The sequence below is a fragment of the Gigantopelta aegis genome, chromosome 12 (assembly GCF_016097555.1).
Source record: "Gigantopelta aegis isolate Gae_Host chromosome 12, Gae_host_genome, whole genome shotgun sequence".
In the NCBI taxonomy this organism is placed as follows: Eukaryota; Metazoa; Mollusca; class Gastropoda; order Neomphalida; family Peltospiridae; genus Gigantopelta; species Gigantopelta aegis.
Window position 1 is genome coordinate 33,969,691 of NC_054710.1, and position 26,878 is coordinate 33,996,568.

At 37.2% G+C, this 26,878-nt stretch overlaps 1 protein-coding gene across 1 annotated transcript; it reads right to left on the reverse strand.

Moving 5' to 3' along the window:
• Positions 1–4,802: 4,802 nt before the first annotated feature.
• LOC121386015 (leucine-rich repeat-containing protein 74A-like) lies at positions 4,803–26,677 on the reverse strand. Its single transcript, XM_041516810.1, has 8 exons — positions 26,512–26,677; positions 18,595–18,809; positions 16,165–16,272; positions 14,330–14,423; positions 13,849–13,898; positions 6,773–6,854; positions 6,174–6,259; positions 4,803–5,078 (listed from the first exon to the last, which is right to left on the reverse strand). Exons 1-8 carry the CDS (start codon positions 26,675–26,677, stop codon positions 4,803–4,805), a joined length of 1,077 nt encoding a protein of 358 aa, XP_041372744.1.
• Between the last annotated feature and the right edge of the window lie 201 nt (positions 26,678–26,878).

The following is a 26,878-nucleotide window of genomic DNA, read 5'->3' on the forward strand; positions in this document are numbered from 1 at the left end:
CTTAACGGTTTTTTTCTCAACAACACGTCTTGTGAAAAAATGCAAAAAATGCATTTCGTGGTTTTACAAACATCAGGATTACCAAAAAGCACTTCAGGTGAATGGAAATGTGTATTCTAAATAATAAAATGTAAGTAAAGTGCAATTTTATTTGTGAAAAATGGGGTTTAATAGCGAAAAACAACGCCGTAATGGTTAACAAATAAACGTAACTAGGGTGTGTCCTTTTAAGTACAGCAATCATTACCACCACCACTTCACAACCCACATACATGCACACACTGTAACTTCTTACTGACTTCTGTTATCTATTTTTATCCATAATTACACCCAATCCACATACACGCACATACTGTCACCTAACCAACTACCAAATTTCAGCAAATTCGTCCCAGAACTTAATTTACAAACAACAATAATACTTTTAAAAAACCCACATAAACCCCTATACGGGCCCCTTAATAACAAGGCCAGCTATCGATGGCTGACCTCTTACACACAGAGTTAACTATTGCCCACTGCATCTTGACCAGTTGCCACGCGTGCAGAATGTAGTTTGGTTAGGGAATTTCATTAAAATTTTAATGTCTTGTCATATTAACTACTAACATTGGACTTGTTTCATATTCCACACGTTAATAAAGCAGTAAATGATTAATCCTAACATATACATTTTATTTCTGTCCCCTTCATAGATTTAAAGAAACAAAGTGCACAAATATGTGCAGTTTCTATTACCGCTGCTATGATATTGAGGGTCGCAAAAACAATAGTAATAAAAATTCTGCCTAAATAATTAAATTTGTCAACTTGAGGATTTAAATGCTGGTATGTACAAGTCACCACAACAGCTACATAATGTGTTGCCGCATGCAGACGATACAGACTATGGCTAGTGAGAAAATGAAGCATTTACAACATATACTCTTCAAAAAAAGAAACGCAAAAGGGTACAAATGGTTTATAACTCCGATTTTATGTTTCCTACCGGTTCATGCTTTGTGAATATAAGGTCATTGCATGTCCCAAACACATTCCCACGGTTACATTCGATAAAACGCAGCTACTGTACAATAAAGTTCCAAAATGTGAATATTCGCAAAAACGCAGCCACGTGCAAACCATGTCACCACTGCACGTGCGTTGTCTGCACGTGCAACATGAACACCGACAGTATAAAAGTGCAGGGTGTTCGCTTGCCTGGCCTCTGTATCTGGCCGACAGTTGACAATCCAGGACATGCCACGTCTCAGTGAACCGCAGAGAAACAATGCCATCGGCCGACTAGACGCAGGCGAATCCAGAACGGCCGTTGCCAGGGCATTCCATGTGTCCCCAAGCACCATCTCCAGACTGTGGGACCGTTACCAGCAACATGGACCAACACGTGACCTCCCTAGATCCGGTCGACCACGGGTCACTACCCCCGAGCAGGACCGCTACATCCGGGTACGCCACCTTTGGGAACGATTGACTACTGCCACCTCCACAGCCGCAGCAATACCAGGTTTGCGCAGGATATCCGACCAGACCGTACGGAACCGCCTACGTGAGGTAGGAATTCGTGCCAGACGTCCAGTTCGAGGTGTCATCTTAACACCACAACACCGTCGACTCCGACTGCAGTGGTGCCAGATTCATCGACAATGGCCTCAACTGCGATGGAGACAGGTGTGGTTCAGTGACGAGTCCCGATTTCTGCTCCGACGTCATGATGGAAGATGTCGCGTGTATAGGCGTCGTGGTGAACGTTATGCGGCAAACTGCGTGCAGGAAGTGGACAGATTCGGCGGGGGTAGTGTCATGGTGTGGGCAGCCATCTCACACACTGGCAGAACTGACCTGGTCCACGTGCAGGGCAACCTGAATGCACAGGGCTACATTGACCAGATCCTCCAGCCACACATCGTTCCAGTTATGGCCAACGCCAACACAGTGTTCCAACATGACAACGCCAGGCCTCACACAGCACGTCTCACAACGGCTTTCAGAACAACAACATTAATGTCCTTCCTTGGCCATCGATATCACCGGATTTGAACCCAATTGAGCATCTATGGGACGAGTTGGACCGACGCCTCCGACAGCGACAACCACAGCCCCAGACCCTGCCCGAGCTGGCAGCAGCCTTGCAGGCCGAGTGGGCCACCATCCCCCGGGACGTCATCCGTACTCTGGTTGCTTCAATGGGCAGGCGGTGCCAGGCAGTTGTCAACACACGCGGAGGCCACACCCGGTATTGACTCCAGATGACCTTGACCTTGGTGGTGTGTCCTATCACTTACTCACAATGGATTAGAGTGAATTGTGAACAATCCTGCAACATTTGGTAATTATCGGACTCACCATTCAATAATTAAATCAATTCTCCAAATGTTACGACAATGTGGTTTTGCGTTTCTTCTTTTGAAGAGTATATTTCAAATAGCTATTCCATGTGGAAAGAAGCCCGCACTCTCTGAAATCATGGCGCTGAGTTGATACAGATATTTAACCAAACTGCGCTAGCTGGGTATTGTGGTGTTCAAAGTGAAGTTTTCCGTGTGTGTACATTGCTTAGCCACCTAACATTGTGGTGTATTTTCAAACTCGAATACTATTTTGGGCAACAACCCTTTTGTTAACATTTGTATTCTATTTCTGTTGATATTATAGGCATTACGGGATACATAAAGTAATAACTGCAATGTTAAGGTGAGTAAAGTTGAGGTTGAACGAATTATGTTGTTGCTGAGACAATTTGTTATGGTCATTGAAATGGAAGAAGAAGAAATGTTTTATTTAACGACGCACTCAACACATTTTATTTACGGTTATATGGCGTCAGAAATATGGTTAAGGACCACAGATTTTGAGAGGAAACCCGCTGTCGCCACTTCATGGGCTACTCTTTCCGATTAGCAACAAGGGATCTTTTATTTGCGCTTCCCACAGGCAGGATAGCACAAACCATGGCCTTTGTTGAACCAGTTATGGATCACTGGTCGGTGCAAGTGGTTTACACCTACCCATTGAGCCTTGCGGTGCACTCACTCAGGGTTTGGAGTCGGTATCTGGATTAAAAAACCCATGCCTCGACTGGGATCCGAACCCAGTACCTACCAGCCTGTTGACCGATGGCCTAACCACGGCGCCACCGAGGCCGGTACACTGAAATGGATACTCGTTATCAATGGACAGAACATGGGAATAATACAACGTTATTCCACAGTTCTTAGCTAGACATCAATGATTACGGTTGGCATTACAGACATAATCTATATGATGAGGCATTTTATTTAGATTGTCCACCACATAGATGTAACAGGCGGCTTAAGAATTATTATTTCACATGGTAGTTTAGATAATGTTACCAGAGATGGATTAAAACTAAACTAATGCAAAACATAACATTTATTTCTATTTGCAGCCATTTTGGTTGACACATAGGATTCCAACACTCATAAAACCTCTCCGTAATAGAAGTATTATTATTCAATAACTGAAGTTCTTGCACCCAAATACCCTGTATTTGAAGTAAAAAGTATTGTTTTGGGTAAAAGTTAGGATATGCCAATTTCTTACGTCTGACGACTACTTTCGTTGCCTTTTTGGATTAAAACTCACCAATACAAAAATCTATCATTTTCCTTATAAATCAATCGCTGTAATAGTGGTGGCCATCTTGGATTTAAATGACGCTCCTATATCTTTATTAGCTGGGGGTAGTCCAAAATTAATTCCTTGACCCTAAAACCCAGTCATAGGTGACAATTTTGTCATAGGTGACTGCAGGTATCAGATATATTGTCAGTTCTGTGTTCTGTGTTTTGGCAGCCATCTTGGACGCCATCTTGAATATTTTAAAATGCTAAAAGGTGCCAAGTTTGCACTGCTCGGGTCCTCAATCAGCAGCTTCCACAAATGCAAAACTAGAAAGAAGAATTGTTGGTACCGAACTGCAAGGTTCAGTGCCTTGCCATCTGACTAACATAATTTTGTTCTTTGGCCGACCATTTGGCGGCCATCTTGGATGTCGTAGTTAACAAGACGTTATTATAAATGAAATTTATTACCACTAAAGTCCAATCATGTTTTAGTTTAAGTGAGAAAGAGCAATTTATGTTTTGGCAGCCAATGCGATAGTTTTAATTTGACCTTGACCTTGGGACAATGGGAAGCCGCATCTTAGCTGTACTTTATGATCTTAAAGTACACTTGTGCCCAGTTTAGTGCTTTAAACGTGCTTTTACTGACACTGTCAAAATTTGAACTTTGACCTTGACCTGACCTTGACCTCTAAAATCGTTTATCCCCCTCTTAAAACAATTGTATGGTTCTAAGGTACAACTCTGCCAAATTTGGTGCTTTGCGCCAACATGTCACGATATTGTCAAAATTTTGACTTAAATGACTGGACTAATATGCATATATGACATACACACGCAGACTGTATTGTGGTTAGGCTATTTTATTAAATGCCTTGCCATATTAACAAATGGCATTGCACTTGTTTGATATTTTACACATTAATAAAGCAGTAAATGATTAATCCTAACAAATAAATTAATAAACAAACTGCCAAAGTCAGTTTTAGTAGGAAATGTTTAGATAAGTTAATAGTGTGATGTCACAGTTATAGTGTACATGTTTACCAACTATGTTAGTTGGACACCAAATAAAATGTGCTGAGGTATTTGTGAGAAATAACTGATACATGTCCTGTGGGAAGGGATGGGATGGGATTGTGCCCAGGGTGGAAGTACCTGGACCGTAATTGGATATAGGCACGTTGATAGAGTTTCCCATCCTATATGTTTGAGTCAGGCGCCATTTGGAATACGAATGAGTAATATAGAACAATTAATAAAGTGCACATGCTGCAGGTTAGTGTCGGTGATTACCTCCAGGACCTGTAGACTCTTGTTCACTCTAAGACCACGGCCGATGTAGGGAATGCATTCCCAGTTAATGCGGTTGTTAGTCAGGTCCAACGTCGCCAACATCTTGTTCGACTTGAGCGCTTCTCCCACAGCCAGACTTCCTTCAAAGCTCAAGCCATTCCAAGAAACATTCATCATCGACAAGCCTTTGTTTTTCTAAAAGTAAACGGCCAATTCATTCCAAGAAACATTCATCGTCGAGTCGTCGACAAGCCTTTTTTCTAAAAACAAATAACCAATTCATTCCAAGAAACATTCATCGTCGACAAGCTTTTCATTCCGAGAAACATTCATCGTCGACAAGCGTTTGTTTTTCTAAAAGTAAACAACCAATTCATTTCAAGAAACATTCATCATCGACAAACCGTTGTTTTTCTAAATGTAAACAGCCAATTAATTCTAAGAAACATTCATCGTCAAAAAGCCTTTGTTTTTTTCTAAACGTAATTGTACAAGCTATTCCAAGAAACATGCATCGTCGACAATCCTTTTTTTTAAAAATGAAGAAAATAAACAGCCAATTCAGTTAGGATTTGCTAATAATGACACGATTATGTTTTTAAATATGTGTAAAAACGCCAGCAACTGTAGGGGTCAGCAATTGTATTAATTCGTCTTTCAGCTCGGGGTGTGTACATAATCTTCAGCTGGGGAAGGGCCATAGGCCCCCGTCCCCCCCCCCCCCCCCACACTTCCAACGGTTATATGTGTTTATTATAAGTAGGTTGTACTTCATTTAGCTACCAAGTGGGCAGATACATTTCAGCTGAAGAGTGTGTTTTTTTATGTTATGTATACCACAAAATCAAATCCAAAGTCGTAACAATATGTGGCTAAACTGATAAATGCAGCGTTCCGATCAACATATACACCATGGATATAAATACTACCACCTTTTATATTGAATAAAACAAATAAACAACCAACACCACCCCACCAACCAGCACCAAACCCAATACCTCCAACATATATGATATCGAGTAGAAGATTACAAATCGGTAACTGATAGGTTTGCACAAACTTATGATTGATCTAAACATTTCATCGATTCCCAACACCTAAAAAAAAGTAAGGGAAATGTTTAAACGTTTCCAAAATGTAAAATTAATTGGATTATTAAAAATACATTGTGGTGTGTATGTGACTGTGTGTGTGTGTGTGTGTGTGTGTGTGTGTGTGTGTGTGTGTGTGTGTGTGTGTGAGCGAGATAGAGAGAGCGAGGGGGGGGGGGGAGTGGAGAAAGAGAATCACCTGCAAACTCTTACACACTGCAACAGCGCCTGCAAGTCGAATCTGGTTCCAACTTAAATCAATATACTCAATGGTGTTATTTTTACCTGAAATATAAACATTTTGCATTTAATAAACCAAACACAAAGCTGTATACATATATTAATATGGATTAAACTTCTGCATTGTTGGCAACAAGCCAGTTTAATTCAGATTATTGTTATGTATATTTTGCGAGTGACTAGCTATTGAAAATGCGCAAATCTCCAGTTTCGTTAATTTGTATGTAACATTTTATGTAATATTTATGAACATTTAAGAATGCATCCCTAAACTTAGATTCGTACTTTTATACAACGTCACTGAAAACAAACGGCGATGGCAGTGTTTGGGGTTGCACATACAAAACGTAAGTAACATTCTCCACAATCGCATACGGTTCTATATCCACGTAGAACGACACAACTATATATTTTAACGCAGTAATATATTGTCATAATTCTGCATTATTGTTATTATTCAAAATGTGTGGCTTGTGTTTATTTTATATAGAAGCTATACTCTTGACTGCTGCCAACCTATTTTAGACCTATTAAAACCGCAGTAAATAAACACCGTACCTAACAGTCGACCAATATGTAGACCGCCGTTTACACCAATTGTATTGTGACTTAAATCCAGCCACTGTACAGTCATGTTCTCCTGAAAAAGACAGTGTAACAATCACAAATCTAATGAAAACTAAAATATTAAACACACCAGCGCAGGGAGAATCTACGAACTCACTGTCGCTTTGGGGGTGGGAATAATCATGCTGCGATTTTTATTGTTGTCTTTGTTCTACATGAAATGGTGCATTTAAATTTATTTTAATGAAACTTAAAAAAAAAATTAATGAAAATTTTCCCAAACAAATCGGATTGAGGTGTGTGTGTGTGTGTGTGTGTGTGTGTGTGTGTGTGTGTGTGTGTGTGTGTGTGTGTGGGGGGGGGGGGGTGTGTGTTTAAAACCACAATCACATTGCCCCCAAAGTCCTCGCTTACACGGTGAGAGCAAATCAACGCAGGAATGGAAGGGTGTAATCATCCCTCAATTTCTCAAAGACAGAAACGGTTTGTATGTATATCTGCCAGAAAAGAGGTCTCCACTTAGATCCACAGTTGTTTCTGGACAAAAGTCTGATTCCAGTTGTGGAAGAGACTAAATTTCTGGGGGTTATATTTGACAGGAAGCTATCTTTTGTGCCCCATCTTAAGTATGGAAAAAGAAGAGCTTAAAAGCTCTCAATATTTTAAAAGTTATTGGTAACATGGAATGGGGAGCAGACCGAAAGGTTATGCTCTGTCTGTATAGATCTCTCGTGAGGTCAAAACTTGATTATGGATGCATTCTGTATTGGTCAGTACGCAAGTCTTACTTGCTGATGCTAGATCCTATATACACAACCAGGAGTTTAGGCTTTGTCTTGGTGCGTTTAGAATATCTCCTGTACGTTGATGCACACGAACCTTGTTTGGGTGCTAGACATGCAACGTGTGTAAGAATTAACGGTTTTAACACGGAATGGTTTCCCGTTAATTGTGGTGTAAAGCAAGGTTGCTTACTTTCGTCCATTCTCTTCAATGTGTACATTAACGATTTAGCCATATCCATTAAAGCTCTCGGAAAAGGGGTATCCATAAATTATGAGACAATTTCTGTTTTACTCTATGCCGATGATTTGGTGCTTTTAGCAGAGAATGAAACTGACTTACAAGCTATGTCGAATTGTTTGAATATATGGTGTAAGAAAAACAAAATGATGATTAATGGTGACAAATCGAATGTAATTCAATTTCGAAACAATTCGGTGGTCAAAACATCTATAGTGTTTACCTGCGGGGATAGTGTGTTGGACGTGGTTGATAGATTATTTTTAGGGCCGATTTCATATGTCTAGGTTATCGGTGGTTTTTGGAAACATATGGTTTAAACCTAGGTTAAACCATGGGTCATGTTTACTGTGCATTTCACATGTCTGGTTTTCAGTAATCCTAGTTTAACACTGGGTTACAACTGTATTGCTTCTTTAAACCTGCCCTTGAGGTGGTTTTTCGCTGGGTTTGCTCAAAGTAACTTTTCTTCATGGATAATTTCGGCAGCAAAATCGTGTTTTACGTCAGTATTGCAGAGCCATGAAATGTGAACGTATTTTAGAGATCATTTGAAGTCACTACAGAAACAGTGGCGTAGGCAGGGGGTTTGAACCCCCTCCCCCTTTAGACAAGATGTCTTTTTTTTTTTTGTATAATTATATCCACCCCTTCACCATGTTCGTGGCGAATGAACAACAAAGCACTTGAGATATATAGAGGATAATAAACGAAATACCAGTTATTATCAAAATTAGGTCCCGAATCAAATCATTTTTAGTAGTCACGAGCTTTAGCGAGTGACAAATGAAAAGTATTTCACTCGGGACATACATTGATAATAACTAGTACTGAGTTTGCTATTCTATTTATTACCCCAGCTATGTTTTCTCTAAACGCTTTTATTTTAGGCGCTCATGCACGTACATGTAGGCTATAGAAACAATGTAAACCACTTTACACACTGTTCTGGGTATTGCTATAACTTTGCATTTTAATCACGTTCACAGATAATTTTCAAAAACAAAAGTTATCGTTATTCTGCTAAAAATATAAATAATGATTTGCGTTAAAATGACATTTTGTTATAAATTTAATATTAAAACAGTCGTGAACGCAAACTCTGTACATGACGTCATTTTGTGTGTTTGCCAAATCGCGATGATGTTATATTTAGTACCGACAAAGTCATTGGTTTGTAAGCGTCAAATCATCCAGTAATATTGTACATCACAACACTGCATAATATTTCTCATTGAAAAAATACGGAAAATATTTTCCTTATTATGAGTGGTCACTGGGGGTAATAAATATAGTTATTTATTAAATTAGTAAAAAATAAACATTTTCTTCATGGTGTATGAACTGCACGAAAACAGGAAGTACTAGTAATGGAAGTTGATCAGTTACCACCGGTATCAAAGCAATACACGTCTATCATAGACTGCAGTCTTATAATGACATACTTTCGTGTTTGTCTCGTCTTAATAAAGGGGGAACAAGGCAGTACAGGTCCACAGTTTTGAAAATTTGACCATACGTTATCTCGGTGCTTTAAGACGTACGCGTCCCATCTTTTGTTTTTTAATATTATGTTAGAATTAAGGGAAATGCCAATAACAAAACGTTTATTCATATTTGCATTATTACCAACAGCTGTGTAGGGTTCTGTAAGCATTTGACATGGATTATAACTAATATTGTGAGTAAAATGATGGAAATACATGGTGAATCGTTTTCAGGCCAGCTCATTTTCCAAAATATGTCCATCATTTTTGACAGAATGTGAAGGTTTGCTCCACATTTGTGTGGGGGTAGGGGGGGGGGGGGAGGGGAGGAGGTAGCTAATTCTCCATCTCGAATGCTAATAATATACCGGTAACGAGTTTCAGCTGCAAAGTGATGAAGTGTAAACTATTCCTCGCTTATGTCCCTTTCCAAATCTGCGGGTAACCCATGTAAAAAGCGTGGTTTTGTAAACACAGGTAAAACACACACAGTGATTAGATACGGTGCAACGATGTGGGGAACTAGAGAGTACAGTGTTGTTAATAAAATTCAAAATCGGGCGGCCAGATATTTCCTGGGTGTAGGAAAGTAAACACCAAATGCTGCGGTAAACGGTGATATAGGTTGGCAGCACTTAATTGTGTCTCAGTTGATAGCAGTTCTGGGTCAGTGGAGGAGGCTCGTCAACATGAACCAGGACAGGTTAAACAGACACGTTTTTATCTGGGCTAAAAACCTACAATCAAGACAATGTAAAAACTCAAACTACACAACACGCCTTTTCCTCAAGGAACTCAGTATGGATAACTTTTTAAATGTAAATAGTGTAATACCCATAGCATTGGTTATCAACGTTTTAGAAAAGTATACAAACAAATTAAAGTACACATGGTCAAATGACATTGCAAATAACGCTGGCAAGTTGCGCTCTTACCGTTTGTTCAAAACCCAATACGGTAATGAACATTACGTTACTGTGATGATACCCAAACAACACAGGAGTGCATATGCAAAATTTAGATGCGGGGTTGTCCCAATTCGTCTTGAGACTGGGCGCTATGAGAACCTTTCAGTGGAACACCGCATATGCCCTATGTGTCAAAATAGTAGTGTGGAAGACGAGGTTCACGTTTTAACCGTGTGCCCCATGTATACCGACTTCCGTTTTAATTTAACAGATTTAGCTCTGTTTTTTAACAACCCGTATGACCTCTTATCAGACATGCACAAGTTTTGTTTTTTAATGTCCCACAAAGATTTGGTTTTTAATACTGCCAAAACCCTATTTTTAATTTTGGCCCGACGTCGGGCACTGTTGTATTCTTAAATTTGTATTATTTATATTTTAATATGGTTAAACAATTATGTTCTACTTTAACTCGACGTCAAGTCCCCTTTTTTATTTTATTTTATGTAATAATTATTTGGTGTGTATATATATATATATATATATATATATATATATATATATATATATATAGTATATACAGATTTTATTTAAAATATTATTTTAATGTCAGTCTCTCGTAATTCCGTATGCTATGGCTTGTGTATTTTTATTCTTGTATTTTTGTATTTTAATGTTTTTAAACATGTGTACACATGGTGAGACTTGAATAAAAATATATGTCTGTCTGTCTGTCTGTCTGTCTGCAAAGGTTTCTCTGCAGTATGCCACCAAGATTAAATCATTACCGAAATATCCTACACATAATGCGGTGTTTGATAACAAATATATAAAGTTGTTTAATATAAGGCCAAATGCTATTAGGATGGTCTTCGCATTAAGCGGTTTTTTTGTTTTGATTTCCAACATTGATTTAGCAGATACTTTGGAAACTCCTTCATATTTTGTTTTACCACCATAGTCTTTTACACCACCTAAATTGTGTTTGATCTTGTGCATCTGAAGAAAGAGCGTACAGATGCTGTTGTGTACAAGCAATATTTCATGGAAATTCAAGACCAGTACCGTGATTACATTCCTGTGTATACAGATGAATCACGGGATGGAAATAAATTCTGTGGCTTGTGCTAGTTTTTCCTTCAGATACAATACTGTCCATGAGACCGCTTGACTCGGCATCAATCTTAGTACTGACGTTTTGGCAGTCATTAAAGCCTTAGAAGAAATCAAGGATTCGATTGCATCCAAATTTATTATTTTCACAGATTCACTTTCGTGTCTCCAAGCTTTATGCAATATGAAGCTGGACAATCCATAACTTGGGAGGGTGATACGAAGGTGTCTTTTTATCCATTGCTAATAAAGATATAGTATTGTGTTGGGTGCCCAGCCATGTTGGCATCAGGGGTGATGAAAAGGCAGATTCAGCTGTCACGTCTGCTTTAGATTTGCCTCATGCCAGGGTTGGTGTGCCTTATACTGATTTTAAACACAGTATCAGCCAATTTATCTTTTCAACTTGGCAAAATGATTGGGTGGATGCGGTTGCGAATAAGTTTCTTGCTATCAAGTCAGTCTTGGGAGAGTGGCAGTCCTCCTATAGGCAGTGCAGGGAGGATGAAATAGTCTTGTGTTGTGCTCGCATCGGTCATACATACTTGACCCATTCATTTATCTTGAAGAAGGATTCTCCTCTTCAGTGTGAACACTGTCAGTGTACTCTGATCGTACGCCACATTTTGTTTGAGTGTACTCATCTCAAAGAAACAAGATGTATTTGGACAAAGAAATCATTTCGATTCCATCCAGAACTTTTATTACAATTTCTTCGAAATACTGACTTTTATTCTAAATTTTAATTTTATCTATCTGTGATATTTGTATTTTTTCAATTATTTACTCTGTGTTTTTATTTAACTCTTGAATTTTAATCTTGATGATGTTCATCACATTACTTTTGCATTTACCATAGTTTGACACTCAATAGCCGATGCATTTTTCGTGCTGGGGTGTCGTTAAACATCTATTCTATTATATTATATTCATCTCTCAATTAACCAACATGACACATGTTTATGTTAATATATTCATGACGATAAAAAAGAAACAACTTACAAGCGACATGGCAGGATTGATTAACAAAAGTGTGTTTTATTTAACGACGCCACTAGAGCACATTGACTTTTTTATCTTATCATGGGTTATTAGACGTCAAACATATGGTCATTCTGACACTGTTTTTAGAGGAAACCCGCTGTCGCAACATAGGCTACTCTTTTACGACAGGCAGCAAGGGATCTTTTATTTGCGCTTCCCACAGGCAGGATAGCACAAACCATGGCCTTTGTTGAACCAGTTATGGATCACTGGTCGGTGCAGTGGTTTACACCTACCCATTGAGCCTTGCGGAGCACTCACTCAGGGTTTGGAGTCGGTATCTGGATTAAAAATCCCATGCCTCGACTGGGATCCGAACCCAATACCTACCAGCCTGTAGACCGATGGCCTAACCACGACGCCACCGAGGCCGGTAGGATTGATTAACAAGAACCTAGAGCACGGTTATACTAACACAAACCAACAGTAGTTTAGATAATTTTAATGCACATAGCAGAAGGGCGACGGGTGTTTCGGTTGCTTTCATGGTTTAGTAGTTCGTCCTAGATGTAAACAAAACATGTATCACAAATGACCAACGTGTCCATAGTGTTAGTTACAATGAATGGCACAAATATGTGACGACCATATAGAAACCACATCTTAAAATCATCTTAAAGACTACCGAACACATAGCTCGGGCTTGTAGGAATGATATTTGTTGTGGCGGTGGAGGACACAAAGCCAATTAAAAAACAAATTGAATTCAGTGCTATCCCCTAGCATCTGGAAAACAAATAGCAATATTTTGCATCGTATTTTTTTTTAGCTTTTTTTTAAGAACAAAAAACTAAATTACATTTCGTGCTCCTCAAGTGTGTGTATATGGAGGGGGGGGGGGGGGGGGGGGGGGGGTGGAGGCGGTCACAATTCCCTCGGTTCCTACAGGTCTGTATTTGTAAGGTGCTTAATGATAAAATTCAAGCTAATTAAAATTAGCTCCACTATTACTTGTGGATCTAACAGCAGCCCGTTGGAACTCATGTCCAGTTGACTTTTCATTCGACCAATCAAAACCTTACTTGCAAAATCATGCCAGTGATTTGAAAATAATTTGAAAACATTCGGGATTATGCCGAGGGTATACGAAATGATTCGGGTGAATTACGAAGTATGCCGGAAACTAATTGCAATATAAAAGTTTATATAAAATTCGTTTCAAGACGAAACAAAAAACCGTGATGCTATAGCCCATAAAATCTGTTTATACTAGTATACAGTCCAGAGTTTATTACTACACCTATTGCATACATAGTCTCGCCCGATATTTTTAGAATTTGTATGCTCCCGAATAACGCTATAAAAGGCGTAGTGTAATTGGTCGATATTAAAATTGTCATTTATAGATGAAATGTCACCTGGACATGGGAGTCTACACAATGCTGTTAGATCTACTGGTAGATCCAGTTAGAGCTAATTTTAATCAGATTGGATGAAATTAGTATATGGTCGCCATGTTTACAGTGCAGTACAGACAATAAATCAGACTTACCTCCAGTCCATTTGCTATGTACGCCATACCGTCGTCGCCCAAGTGAGTTCCTATAAGAATGGGTGAATATAGGCACACAGAATGAACCATACTGTTAAATGTAATTCTCCAGAACTATAAAGGACCATATGAATTAAAAATGGTAACAATAAGTAGGGTCAGAATATTAAACAACAAAGTACACGGAAGTATGAACAAAATTTTATTTAAGACCCCCCCCCCCCCCCCCCCCCCGAAAATAGAGTTTTATAACAAAGATGTGTTTAAAATGTAGTATTTTACTCACTGCAAAGATATGAAGGAAACATGATTTTTGAACTGCATTTATTTTTATTTTAATGCTGCTGCTGATGATGATCGTAACAACAACGGATTTGTGGCTGGAAAGGGAAGTGGCCCATTTATTTGAGAGAGGAAGATCATAGATTCGATGATACGACCCACTGATTGTATTGAAATGCATCCTAACTATGTAACGTACCTGACAAACTGACGTGGGTCAACCAGTTCGTGGTCTGTAGCGTTTCCGATATTACCACAGCACCTTTCTCTCCTATGTCGTTATTGTTTAGATTCTGCATTTTAAAAAAATGTAACATTATACAAAAAAGACAGAGAAGTAAGTAAGTAAGTAAGTAAGTACCTAACTTAAATAAAATAAAATATCGGAAATTACCCCCCTCTACCAACCCCTCTCTCTAGTGTGTGTGCGTGCATTCGTGCACGTGTGCTTGTGCGTACGTACGTGTGTAAAGGTTCATATGCACTGGATGCGGTTCGTGTGTGCAGTCCGACTGTTGCGTCTGATGGCTTGCGGTTTGGGCATGCATGATTATTTCACTGCTGCTAGACGCTCTAATTGAAACTAATGTATTTCGATTGTTTAGCCAGACCGCATGCACGCGCCGCATCCAATCTATATGAACCTAGAGAGAGAGAGAGAGAGAGAGAGAGAGAGAGAGAGAGAGAGAGAGAGAGAGAGAGAGAGAGAGTTTAACGTTTGGTTTGTTTAACGACACCATTAGACAACATTAATGTATTAATTATTGGCTATTGGTTATCAAATATTTGATAAAATACAGCTTTTTAACGACACCATTAGAGCACATTGATTAGTTAATCATCGGCTATTGGATTAGTCCGGCAGCAGACGGGCATAACCCAAAATTCTCGGTTATAATTTTGTTTAATTGGTGTTTAGTTATATTTGGGGTGTATGTGGTGATATCCAGGTGGGTGTAGAGTTTAAATTTTAAATATTCAAGATCGCCGCCAAGGAATCTGAAACTCAATAAAGTGCTATATATCTGTAACCAGATATGATAAAAACATTAATTATTTTTCTTTTTGTATGTCTTAAAAAGATAATTGTTTAATTGTTAAATTCTAAAACAAACAAAAAGACATAATTCATGTTTCTATCATGCCTATTTACAGAGAAATAGCACTTTGTTGATTATCAAGTTCCTTGGCGGCCATATTGGATATTATATTAATGGTTTCTACGGTGTTCTTCAAATAATTATTTCAATGAATTCCTTGTCTTTTAGAACATACAAAAATACATACAATTCATGCTTCCATCATACCTGGTTACAAATATATAGCACTTTGTTGATTTTTAAAGCTCATGGCAGCCATCTTGAATTCGCTCAAGGGTGACAACTGTACACCCACCTGGATATTATTATATATGCCCCAAAGATAAATAAACAACATTAAAAAAACTATAACCGAGAAATTTAGGTTAGGCCAAAAATCGCCTCTCTCGTGGTGGACTAGATGTCAAACATTTGATAATTCTGTCACGTAGTCATCAGCCGCTACATTGTTTCCTAATGCAGCAAGGAATCTTTTATAAACCCTTTCCCACAGCCAGGGAAGCACACACCATGACATTTCGCCAGTTGTGGTGCAATAGTTTGAACGAGAAAAACCAAATTAGGTGATGGACTGAGCTAAATCCCACCCACTGCAGTCTTAGAGAAAACTCGCTACATTGTTTCCAGTTAGCAACATGTGATGTTTTATATGCACTTTACACAGACAGTACAACACAGAGCATTGCCCTTGGTATACCAGTGGTTGGGACCCAAGCACACGAGGCGAGTGCTTGAGAGAGAGAGAGAGAGAGAGAGAGAGAGAGAGAGAGAGAGAGAGAGAGAGAGAGAGAGAGAGAGAGAGAGAGAGAGAGAGGCGAGGAGGTATTTGCAGGTGTAGTTGTTGCTATGATTTGATTGCATATTTCCATTATATATTAATTGTGAAAATCATGTGTGTATATGTGTGTTTTCGTTCAAGCATACTGTAACTAACGAGTTTGGTGATGAAATAGTTGGTCTTCAGCAGATCAGCAACATAGTTAACGCATTTCCCATTCAGACCATTATCATCAAGATCAAGTTCTTCAATCCGAGTGTTGTGCTAAAATAAAAAGTAAAAAAAATGTTTTGTTTAGAACACGTTGGTTGCTTAATCATCAGCTATTGGATGTCAAACATTTGGTTATTTTCACAAGTCTTAGAACGTTTGTTGCAAAGGATATTTTCTATGCACCGTCTCACAGACAGGATAGCACATACCACGGCCTTTGATATACCAGTCATGGTGCACAGGCTGGAACGAGAAATAGCCTAATGGGAACACCGACAGAAATTTATCTTAGACCGACCGCGCATCAGGCGAGCGCTTTACCACTGGGCTACGTCCCGCCAGTGCTGAAACAAAGTCCCATGTTTAACAGTTTTCAATCTGAATGTTGTGTTGTAACAAAGTCCCATGTTTAACAGTTTTCAATCTGAATGTTGTGTTGTAACAAAGTCCCATGTTTAACAGTTTTCAATCTGAATGTTGTGTTGTAACAAAGTCTCATATTTAACAGTTTTTAATCTGAATGTTGTGTTATAACAAAGTCTCATGTTTAACACTGTTAAGTTCTTTGATCTGAGTACTGTGCTAGAAATCAAATAAAACTCATGTGTTTAACACTATTTGTTCCGTAAACATTATTATCATCAAAATCAAGTTCTTTAATTTGAGTGCTGTGTTTAAACAAAGTTTAACGGCTTAAATTAATTAAGGTGTCTTCATTTGATCAATTCTGAAAGTCCTCGGTGTCATTACTATACGACGAAGTAACAGACTACTGGGTGATATCAACAATACCACCCTCCCCGCCCCCACCCCCCAAACCCCCCCCCCAACAACAAAAACAACAACAAAACCCACACAAAAAAATTACCCCAACACCCCGCCCCCCCCCCCCCCCCCCCACCCAACAACAACAAAACAAAACAAAAACAACAACACAACAAACAACAACACAAAACAAAACAAAATAAAAACCCCACAAACACTAGAAATATGTAATGTTAAAATGTATTGCCCCAGCAGGCACTCTTAACGGGAAAATAAAAATGAGAAATTATCATGCATTGGTTTAACGTACACTACTATTGGACGATTTGACGCCAACAAACCAATCACCTTGTCGGTACTAAATATGACGTCATCACGATTTGGCAAAGCACACACAATGACGTCACGTAGTTTAAAGAGTTTGTCTTTATGACTTTCTGGTTTCAGTGTTAAACTTGTAATAAAATGGTTGTTTAATGCAATTTATTATAGATATTCTTTACAGAATATATAGAACTTTGGGCTTTGAAAATTATCCGTGAATCGTGAATAAAATACAAAGTTAAAGCAATACCCAGAACAGTAAAGTAGTTAACGTCGTTTCTATATACATGGACGTGTAGCCGTTGTAGACTACATTGAAAATAAAGGCTTTTAAAAAACAAAACAATACCTAGGGTAATAAATAGAATAACAGACTCGGTACCAGTTATTATCAAATTTATGTCCCTCGTGAAATAATTTTCATTTGTCACTCGCTAAAGCTCGTGACAAGTGAAAATTATTTCACTCGGGATATAAATTTGATAAAAACTGGGAACTTGTTTATTATCCTCTATGTATTTTCGTGCTAATCTTAAGTTATTTATCCAGAATAGCGGTTCACGGTTAGTTGTTACTATTTGTTGATCGGTATAACGGTGAAACAAGACTCTGTGACGTTGAAATACCCCCCCCCCCCCCCCCCCCTGCGCGTGCTGTAACCTCACCGTGGTGCAGGGGTGTAACATTCTCTTTGAGAATGGCCAATACAGCACAAATTGAAGTTTAGAGTAAAATTCGGTGTCCGTAAAATTCTGTGATATTTGTATTTTTGGCACAGTTCTTTACACTGTTTTTGTTTAAACCTTGAATTTTTATATTGATGTTGATCATCACTTTATTTGCATTACCATAGTTTGACATCCAATAGCCGATGTATTTTTCGTGCTGGGGTGTCGTTAAACATTCATTCATTCATTCATTCATTGAAATACCCTTAAAATTAGACTAAACGTGATTCCATAACCGTTACTTCTCAGACGCACGTGCGTTTTTAAAAATATGAAAAATGCATTTTGTGGTGTTAGAAACACCAGGATGACCAAAAACACTTCGGTTGTGCAGAAATGGATAATCTAAGCAATACAATATATGTAATGTTTGATTTCAGTGATCATAAACGGCTCTAATAGTAAAAACTATGCCTTAGGTTTTAAAAGCTTGGCCCGTCAATATGTAACATTCATAGACTACTTTATGTACCGTACCTAAAAGTAAATAACAAAACGTAAAACTGAGGCACCAGTGAAATAGTGACGTAAGGATATCAATAATCAATTATCTTACCATAAGGGCAACTGACAGCGCTTTCATTTCATTAATATTCAGACCCAAATGTTGCAGATTCATGTGAGTGGACCATAGTTGGCTGAGGACACGCCTTAAGGGAATGGAACCGAATTTGGCACACGCCTCTTCATACGAGTGATGACCTATGTCCGTGTCTTGGCGGGAAATGGCCATGCGGTGTTCTTTCTGGCGGGAGTTGTAGTCTTCAGAAGCTGAAATTATGTTATTTTATTTTATTAAAAAAAAAAGTCATTATGTTGACATCAAAGCAATAAAAGTTCAATTATTTCAATTGTAAACAATTAGAAAGAGAATTGGTTGTCGAGTTTTTAAAATAAAGGGAACCATTCGCTCACACATGGATCCAAAAATAATGTTTAATTGTGGTATTCAAAACTTATGTTTCTGAAGTAGAATGTTTAAAGTTTGTAAGTCAAACATTTTGTTTAAGCAAATATCACTGAGAAAAAAGTTATGAGTCTTTTTCATCTTCCAACAAAGGGTGGTTTCGAACACAACACTGGTACTATAACACCATGACAAAATATTAAAAAACCCTACAAAGACACAAACTAAAGTAATGTTTATTTACTTTTTTAATGTATTCCAACAAATTAATGGTGTAATAATTGTTGTTTTAATATTTATATATTGTTGAAATATTTTATATTGACCATAAATTTACTATTATGGTATACCATAGCCATAAAATGTTTCATACTTAATTTCTGTTTGTATTAACAGTTCATGGGAGATCTAACAAAATTTTATTTCAATAAAAGTATGCCCATTTTACTATTGGAAAATGTACTAATGGGCATTACAAATCCAAGTTTATGCTTATGACAGTAGCTTCTTTTTTTCACCTTGATGTTACGAACGCTGCAATCATATAAATAACAAAACATAAATGGACTTCATCTAACTAACATTGTAGTATTTATTTGCCAGGATGTCTGATTCATGAACAATTGTGAACATAGTATTTATTTTATTTAAGATGTCAAAGAACCATGTATGCTTTTATGCAGCATGTGACTAATAAATATGAATATAAGAGATAAAATAAAACAGCCAGTTGTGATGAGATATCTTAAAATTATAACCAGTTCCAACTATTTGTTGTAATAGGGTTATTTTAAAACCTCAATATACTGATTTACACTCAACTTAGACGGGCAAAGAACATGAACTAGTAAAGTCAATAATATTTTGTTTCGGACAATGCCAAATAAAACCTGGCTTTTAGATATAAAATCATAATGTACATACACAGTATGTGAACATATATTTACTGTCAGAAAAGTAATGATATGCATTCTTTAGCTTACAATGTTCATAAAACAGTCAGAAAATAAATGGTAACTTTGTTAACATCAATTAATGGTAACTTTGTTAACATCAATTAACAGTAACCTTGTTAAAACCGACGGTGATAGTACATTTAAACCAAATCATTCATCTTTGAAATATCTATAAATTATCTTTGAACCAAAACAAATAAAAATTCCCATATTTGAAAAATACAGTTTTAAAATGCTTCAGATGATTATTAATGGTTTCCATTTCATCAGCAGCAAATCTAACTGTTCATGGCTGGATGTGACATCTGGTACAATGTAGTGTCTGTAAAAGATGTGGTTATCAAGATTGCTACTTGTATACTGTGTCAGCGTTTACTATATATGACTTGTTTGTAAAAGTACATTTTAGGAAATAATTGACTGATTTTCTTTTTAATTTCACTTTAAACTCTAAAACAAATATGTAATAAAATGGTAATTTGTAAAAATATATCATATTCATATGAAATCTATATCTTATTGGTATTGGTTGACTTTTAATAACTTAGTTGTGGGCAAGTTACATTTTATCACAACGTTTCTATATTAATTGTTTGGTTACGGACACTACAGAGAATCCTTACTGAATGTAAAACACCCCTAGTAGTCTGCTGTTAGTAGGATTCTATTTCCAATGTTACGTCTCATTGTGAACTTAATTGTTTATGCAAGTTAAAAATTAGCTAAACACTCAACACAATTCAGAAATAGTTTCTGCATGAGGAATGTCCTGCTAGTCATAATTTTGTTCTTTTCAGGGGTGATTGATTGAATGTTTGTTTAACGACACCCCAGCACAAAAATATATATCGGCTATTGGGTGTCACAAATGGTAAGTATATGAACATATTTATATAGACTCATGTAAAACCACAGTGTAAGGAGCTGTGGGGGGGGGGGGGGGGGGGGGGGGGGAGTATAATACAATATATAAAATCAAGTTAAGTATATCTTAAAATTTTGTATAGAAGTCAAAGTGTTTCAAAAACTTTACAATTAACATTGGATGGAATTTAAACGATTCCAAAACATTTCTGTTGCCAAATATATCATTTCTTGTCGGCTTGAGATGATCACACTCCACCAAAATGTGCCGCACAGTCAGTGTACACTGACAGTGTTCACACTGAGGAGGAGGGTCCTTCTTTAAAATAAATGAATGCGTCAAATATGTATGGCCGATGCGGGCACGGCATAAGACTACTTCATCCCTCCTGCATCGCCTGTAGGATGACTGCCACTCTCCCAGGACTGCCTTGACAGAATGAAGCTTATTCGCAACCGCACCGTCCCAATCATCTTGCCAAGTCGAAAAGATATATTGGTTAATATGAAATTTAAAATCACTGTAGGGGACACCAACATGGACACGGGGCAAGTTCAAAGCAGACTTGGCAGCAACATCTGCCTTTTCGTTACCCCTAATGCCAACATGGCTGGGTACCCAACACAGTATAACATCTTTATTGGCAATTGATAAAAAGACACACTTTCGTATCACCATCACAACTAAGGGGTGCTCCAATTTCATGTACTGTAGAGCTTGAAGACACGAAAGTGAGTCTGTAAAAATAATATACTTGGATGCATATGAATCCTTAATCTGTTCCAGGGCTTTAATGATTGCCCAAATTTCAGCAGTAAAGATTGATGCTGAATCGGGCAATCTCATGGAAATTATTGTGTCTGATGGAAACACTGTAGCACAAGCCACCGAATTCCCATCCCGTGATCCGTCTGTGTAAACAGGAATGTAATCACAGTACCGCTCTTGGATTTCCATGAAATGTTGTTTATAAATAACTGCATCTGTGCGATCTTTTTTTAGATGCACAAGATCGAATACAATTTTTGGTGGTTTGATACACCAAGGTGGCAAAATAAAATATGAAGGCGTTTCCAAAATGTCTGTTAAATCAATGTTGGAAACTGATAAAAACTGCTTAATGCGAAGACCAAATGTTCGAATCGCATTCGGTTTCGCATCAAATAACTTCATATATTTATTATCAAACACCGCATTGTGTGCAGGATGTTTTGGCATTGATTTAATCTTTGTAGCATACTGCAGAGAAAGCTTTGCACGTCTAGCACCCAAACTAGGTTCGTGTGCATCGACGTACAAGCTCTCCACAGGAGATGTTTTGAAAGCACCAAGACAAAGCCTAAGTCCCTGGTTGTGTATAGGATCTAGCATTTCAGGGGTGAATGCTGAATGAAAATAACAATTACAAATTCAGCTATATTATTTATGTTTGTTCTTATCTTAGCATATTATAGCTTTACAAAATAAAATACAAATACATTTAACTTCATATTTTGGTATTTTTAAAAATAAAAATATCTAAATTTAGAACAGGGTTTCTGCCATAGGGTAAAACGGGTAAGGCGCCATACGGAAATTTTTGGCAATTTTTTTTTTTTAATGTTCACCTTTTGACAAAATTAATTACCCTCATCATTACTGTATGATTTTCTTAACACTAACCCTAAACGTAACCCTAAACGTAACCCGTTTCTTTCTGGAGGAGGCCCCCATACCCCTCTGTTGACTGTGGTTGCATTCAATTCCATAGCGCCATACCCAAACCTTTCGTTCTGGCAGAAACACTGTATAATGATGCTTTTTGAAAGGTTACAGACACTACAGTGACGGACACTACAAATCAACATTCAGTGTGTATTATTTTCAAATCCTTCAGCTACATCAACTTTCTATTACTTTGCAGAGTTTCTCCGTACATCTGACTTGTAAACCACAAATGGATGTAGAAAAAAGTCAAAAAGTATTAGATGGTTTCGGACACTTAAGATTTTTTGTGACAAACTTATAAGTTGCCTTAATTTTGTTAAGGTTTTGTAACATTAACAATTATTGCATTTTTTATTTCTAAATCCAGTGCAACATGATTTAATTTCACTTAATTTTTGAAGACTTAATGACCATATAGCATGAGGTATAGACTGTATTTGAAAGAAAAGCATAACGAACTAGTACATTTACATAAATTGCAATAACCTTTGAACCTGAAGACCAATTGTTTTTGATATATAAAATAACTCCTATTTTAAAGATTACTGAATTGTCTGCAAACCACGGTAATTTTAACATAAAACTTGTTCAATATATTTTTACAACAAAAGGATGATTTCAGTGAAAATTAAAAAGTACCCTAATTTGACCAACTAAATGACTCAATGTGCAATTTTTGTTGACACGAGATACCTGAAATACTCTACATAGATGTGGCTCATATGCACTAACACAAACCAAACAGCGATGTGTTGGGCCATAATATTTCATTGTAGGACAGCGTAATATACTAAATCATGATTTGGTCCTTTTATTGTAAAAAAAAAGCCGTGTAGATGAGACATGAGCATAAGGTTCCTTGAGCGTGTGTCGAGTTGTGTGGTATGTGTGTGTTGTGTGTGAGAGTGTGTCGTGTAGTATGCGTGTGTGGAGTGTGTGTGCGTGTGCGTGGCGTGTGATATGCGTGTGTGTCTCGTGCTGTGTGTATGTTTGTCTTTAAAATGACTTATTCTTATTTATAACTACAGCTTATGTTTGATACGCCAAAATTATTTACCAACGACGTTAACACGAGTAAGGGACATTTGACTAGAAATGATTCAAAATGTTAGTTCTGGGTGTTTTTATTCCAAAACAATGTTGGAAGATTTGAATATCCACAGAAAATAAATGTTTTATTTAACGACACACTCAACACATTTTATTTACGGTTATAATGCGTCAGACATATGGTTATGGACCACACATATATTGAGAAAGGATACCCGCTGTCGCCACTTCATGGGCTACTCTTTTTGATTAGCAGCAAGGGATCTTTTATATGCACCATCCCACAGACAGGGTAGTACATACCACGGCCTTTGATATACCAGTTGTAGTGCACTGGCTGAAACGAGAAATAGCGCAATGGGCCCACCGACGGGAATCGATCCCAGACCAACCGCGCATCAAGCGAGCGCTTTACCACTGGGCTACGTCCCGCCCAGAAAATCGACAGAATGGAACGTAAAACAGGTACCTTACTTATTGTTTGCTTCCAATATTCTACTCAGAACATTGCCTTAGTCTTCCCTTCAATGCCTCCCCCTCCATCATATCCTTGGGGACATCACCCACAACCACCTTAGATATTTCAGGACTTAACAAAATTGTCAGTGACAATCTCTATTCAATGTTCAGGCATGTGTGCAGAACTCCCCACTGATATACATTTTACATTAATGAAAATCCATGTTAATTATAAATTACTGGAGTGGGTATTCGTAACCATAGTGATGCAACATAATTAATAATGTAAGTGATAACGAGAGTACTAATTAACCGTAACAATACCCAGAGGTACACGATAGCAGCGATGATTACTTTGCTTGTGTGTATTGAATTACCACTATTTCACGTTTGGACACATCAATAATTTAAGTACGCCAAAGATCCAATAGCGAAAGGCTACATGTCAGGAAGTCAAATGATGTTTTTGTCTTATCAGTTTTGGCATGTTTTTAAAATTTTATTTTTAAAGTTCTTCAAAGTAATAAATTTAACGTTATACAGTCTGGTTAAATTGTATATGTTTATATGCGAATCTAGGATTTGGTACTAAAGATCATGTCAATTATGGTGTAATATATATAATTCACCGCCAGACACGAGAAACTGCTGGGCTTAAAATTCCACAATGTGCTCGCAAATATTTTCCAATTTACAGTACTAAGTTTTACTTTGATACAAATATCTAGATAAATATCATATTAGTACCTATAGACGGGTTTATTGGCCAGTGACGTCAAAGTACTGTGCGCGGCCATATTTATAATCACGTGATCGGTCCGCCATTAAGGGAATGAAATTCGCACAATAATAACATGTGAAGGCATTGCATCTGGGTGCATTTTCAATATTTATTACCATTTTAGTACATTTTGTGAAAGCAAACCCAGTATGTCGAATAATACAACCTCATTTAAAGATTGTAGATTCACATCAAAGTTGGTGGAAGTGTATTAATCATTAAAAACGTAAATAATAAAGCATGTATATAGCCCATACACGCGAATATAAAAGCATAACGAATAATTTAAACTTATGCAAGCAAATATAATTTCCCTGGACACTTGTATAGCCTAATGTATTGAACATTAAAACAATATTTTAGCCTCAGCGGACGAGGCTAAAAGATGACCCCACCCCCACCCCCCACCAGCCTATGCTCCTGTTTTGTTTGTATTTGTCTTGGTCATCACCAGTAAGCGTCAAAGGGGTTCGTTTTGTAATTAACTAGTATATAGAAACTTTTATGACAAACCAGAAGCACATTTTCGGAGTAATTTAGTGTTGTAGCCTATACTGTGTATGATTAATCTAATTTAACTTTTTTTTAAGAAACAAAAGATGATTTAAAAAATATATATTATAATTATAAAATAATAACAAATAAATAAATCAATAAATAAATATATTTTTTTTAATTTATTATTATTTATTAATTAATTAATAATAAAAATAATAAAATAATAATTAAAAAAATTCGACGAAATGGGTGAGGTGCGATTTTCAGTGTGGCATGCATGCGTGTAACGTCAGTAAATTATTTATCATGTTATCACACACATTTAACATCATAATAACTACATAGTGTGTATACATGTATATAAATTTTAAAAAAAAAAAAAAAAAAAAAAATAAAATAAGAGATAAATATTTGGCAGTGTTAACTACGACCCACTTCAACCCCATGTGATCACATCTGGAATATCCCAAAGCTAATAATAGTAACAGCTAAACGTTGACATCTACTCTAGATCTAAGGTCAGTCTATCTTTTTTTCAAAATGGTACACCACGTTTTCTACAAACGTACATAATTGAAATACTTTTCTATATTTTAGGATGCATTCAGTAAAGTTTCACTTAATAACCATAAAAATTATTCACACTTGCGTGTGTTTAATTTATTCGCTATGCTTTTGTAATTGCGTGTATAGGTACTTTATTATATGTTTTTAATCATTCACAGATTTCCACCGATATTGATATGAATATACAATCTTTAAATGAGGTTGAATTATTCAAGACTGGTTTTGCTTTAGCAAAACGTTCCAAAAGAGTAATAAAACCTGAAATTGCACCCAGCTGCAATGCTGTCACATGTTATTATTGCGTGCATTTTACTCCCTTAATGGCGGCCGTACGGTTACGCCATCTATCGACAACGTCATAAACTGCAGGGCGACAATCGGAAAAATCCGTCTATAAATAAAGTCAAGCATAAGTAATGTTAATATTATTTAAATTATTACAATATCAGGTTTTGCCAAACACATCGCACGCGTTTTATACCATCTTGATTAAGTTCCAATTTAAGGATGTCCCCAAATATTAACATTCTTAGTTCTTTAAACAGTTCCCCCAACAAAATCCAATCAGAAGTAACAAGCAAAACAAACCCCTAAAAACAACAACAAAAACTACCCACAAAAAGGAAGGAACAAAGAAGAAGACAGAATGAATTATGAGAAAAAAGGTATATGCATATACTAACTGTCTATCTCGAGATCAGTATCATAATCATCTTCTGGCGTCTCAGTTTTTATCGGTTGTTTCAATATTTTTTTAACTGTCAGAGCTTTACCAACAGACCGTATCCTGTTCAAACTCTTTGACTTTTTAGAATCCGGCGTTACGTTCCCTGTCGTATTGGGGGCCATGACGATTGTGGATGATTGTAATTCACATAATATTGGACTCCTCGAAGATGGCCTAAAAGGATCTTCAATGCCATGAAAAGGACTTTCATTCTGCCGCAGATTTGGGGAGATTCGTTTGGTAATTCTTCTTTTCTCATGAGGAGTTTCATCTTTGTTTGGACTGAGACGTGAGCTGCTTTCCTTTGATAATTCATCATTGTT

Bases quoted from the DNA above. Each gene is read 5' to 3' on its own strand.
- LOC121386015 (XM_041516810.1), bottom strand. From the start codon at position 26,677: ATGGCCCCCAATACGACAGGGAACGTAACGCCGGATTCTAAAAAGTCA. The intron at 13,899-14,329 runs GTACGTTACATA...CCATTCTTATAG, and splicing joins GACCCACGTCAGTTTGTCAG to GAACTCACTTGGGCGACGAC. The intron at 6,855-13,848 runs GTAAGTCTGATT...TGTCTTTTTCAG, and splicing joins ACATAGCAAATGGACTGGAG to GAGAACATGACTGTACAGTG.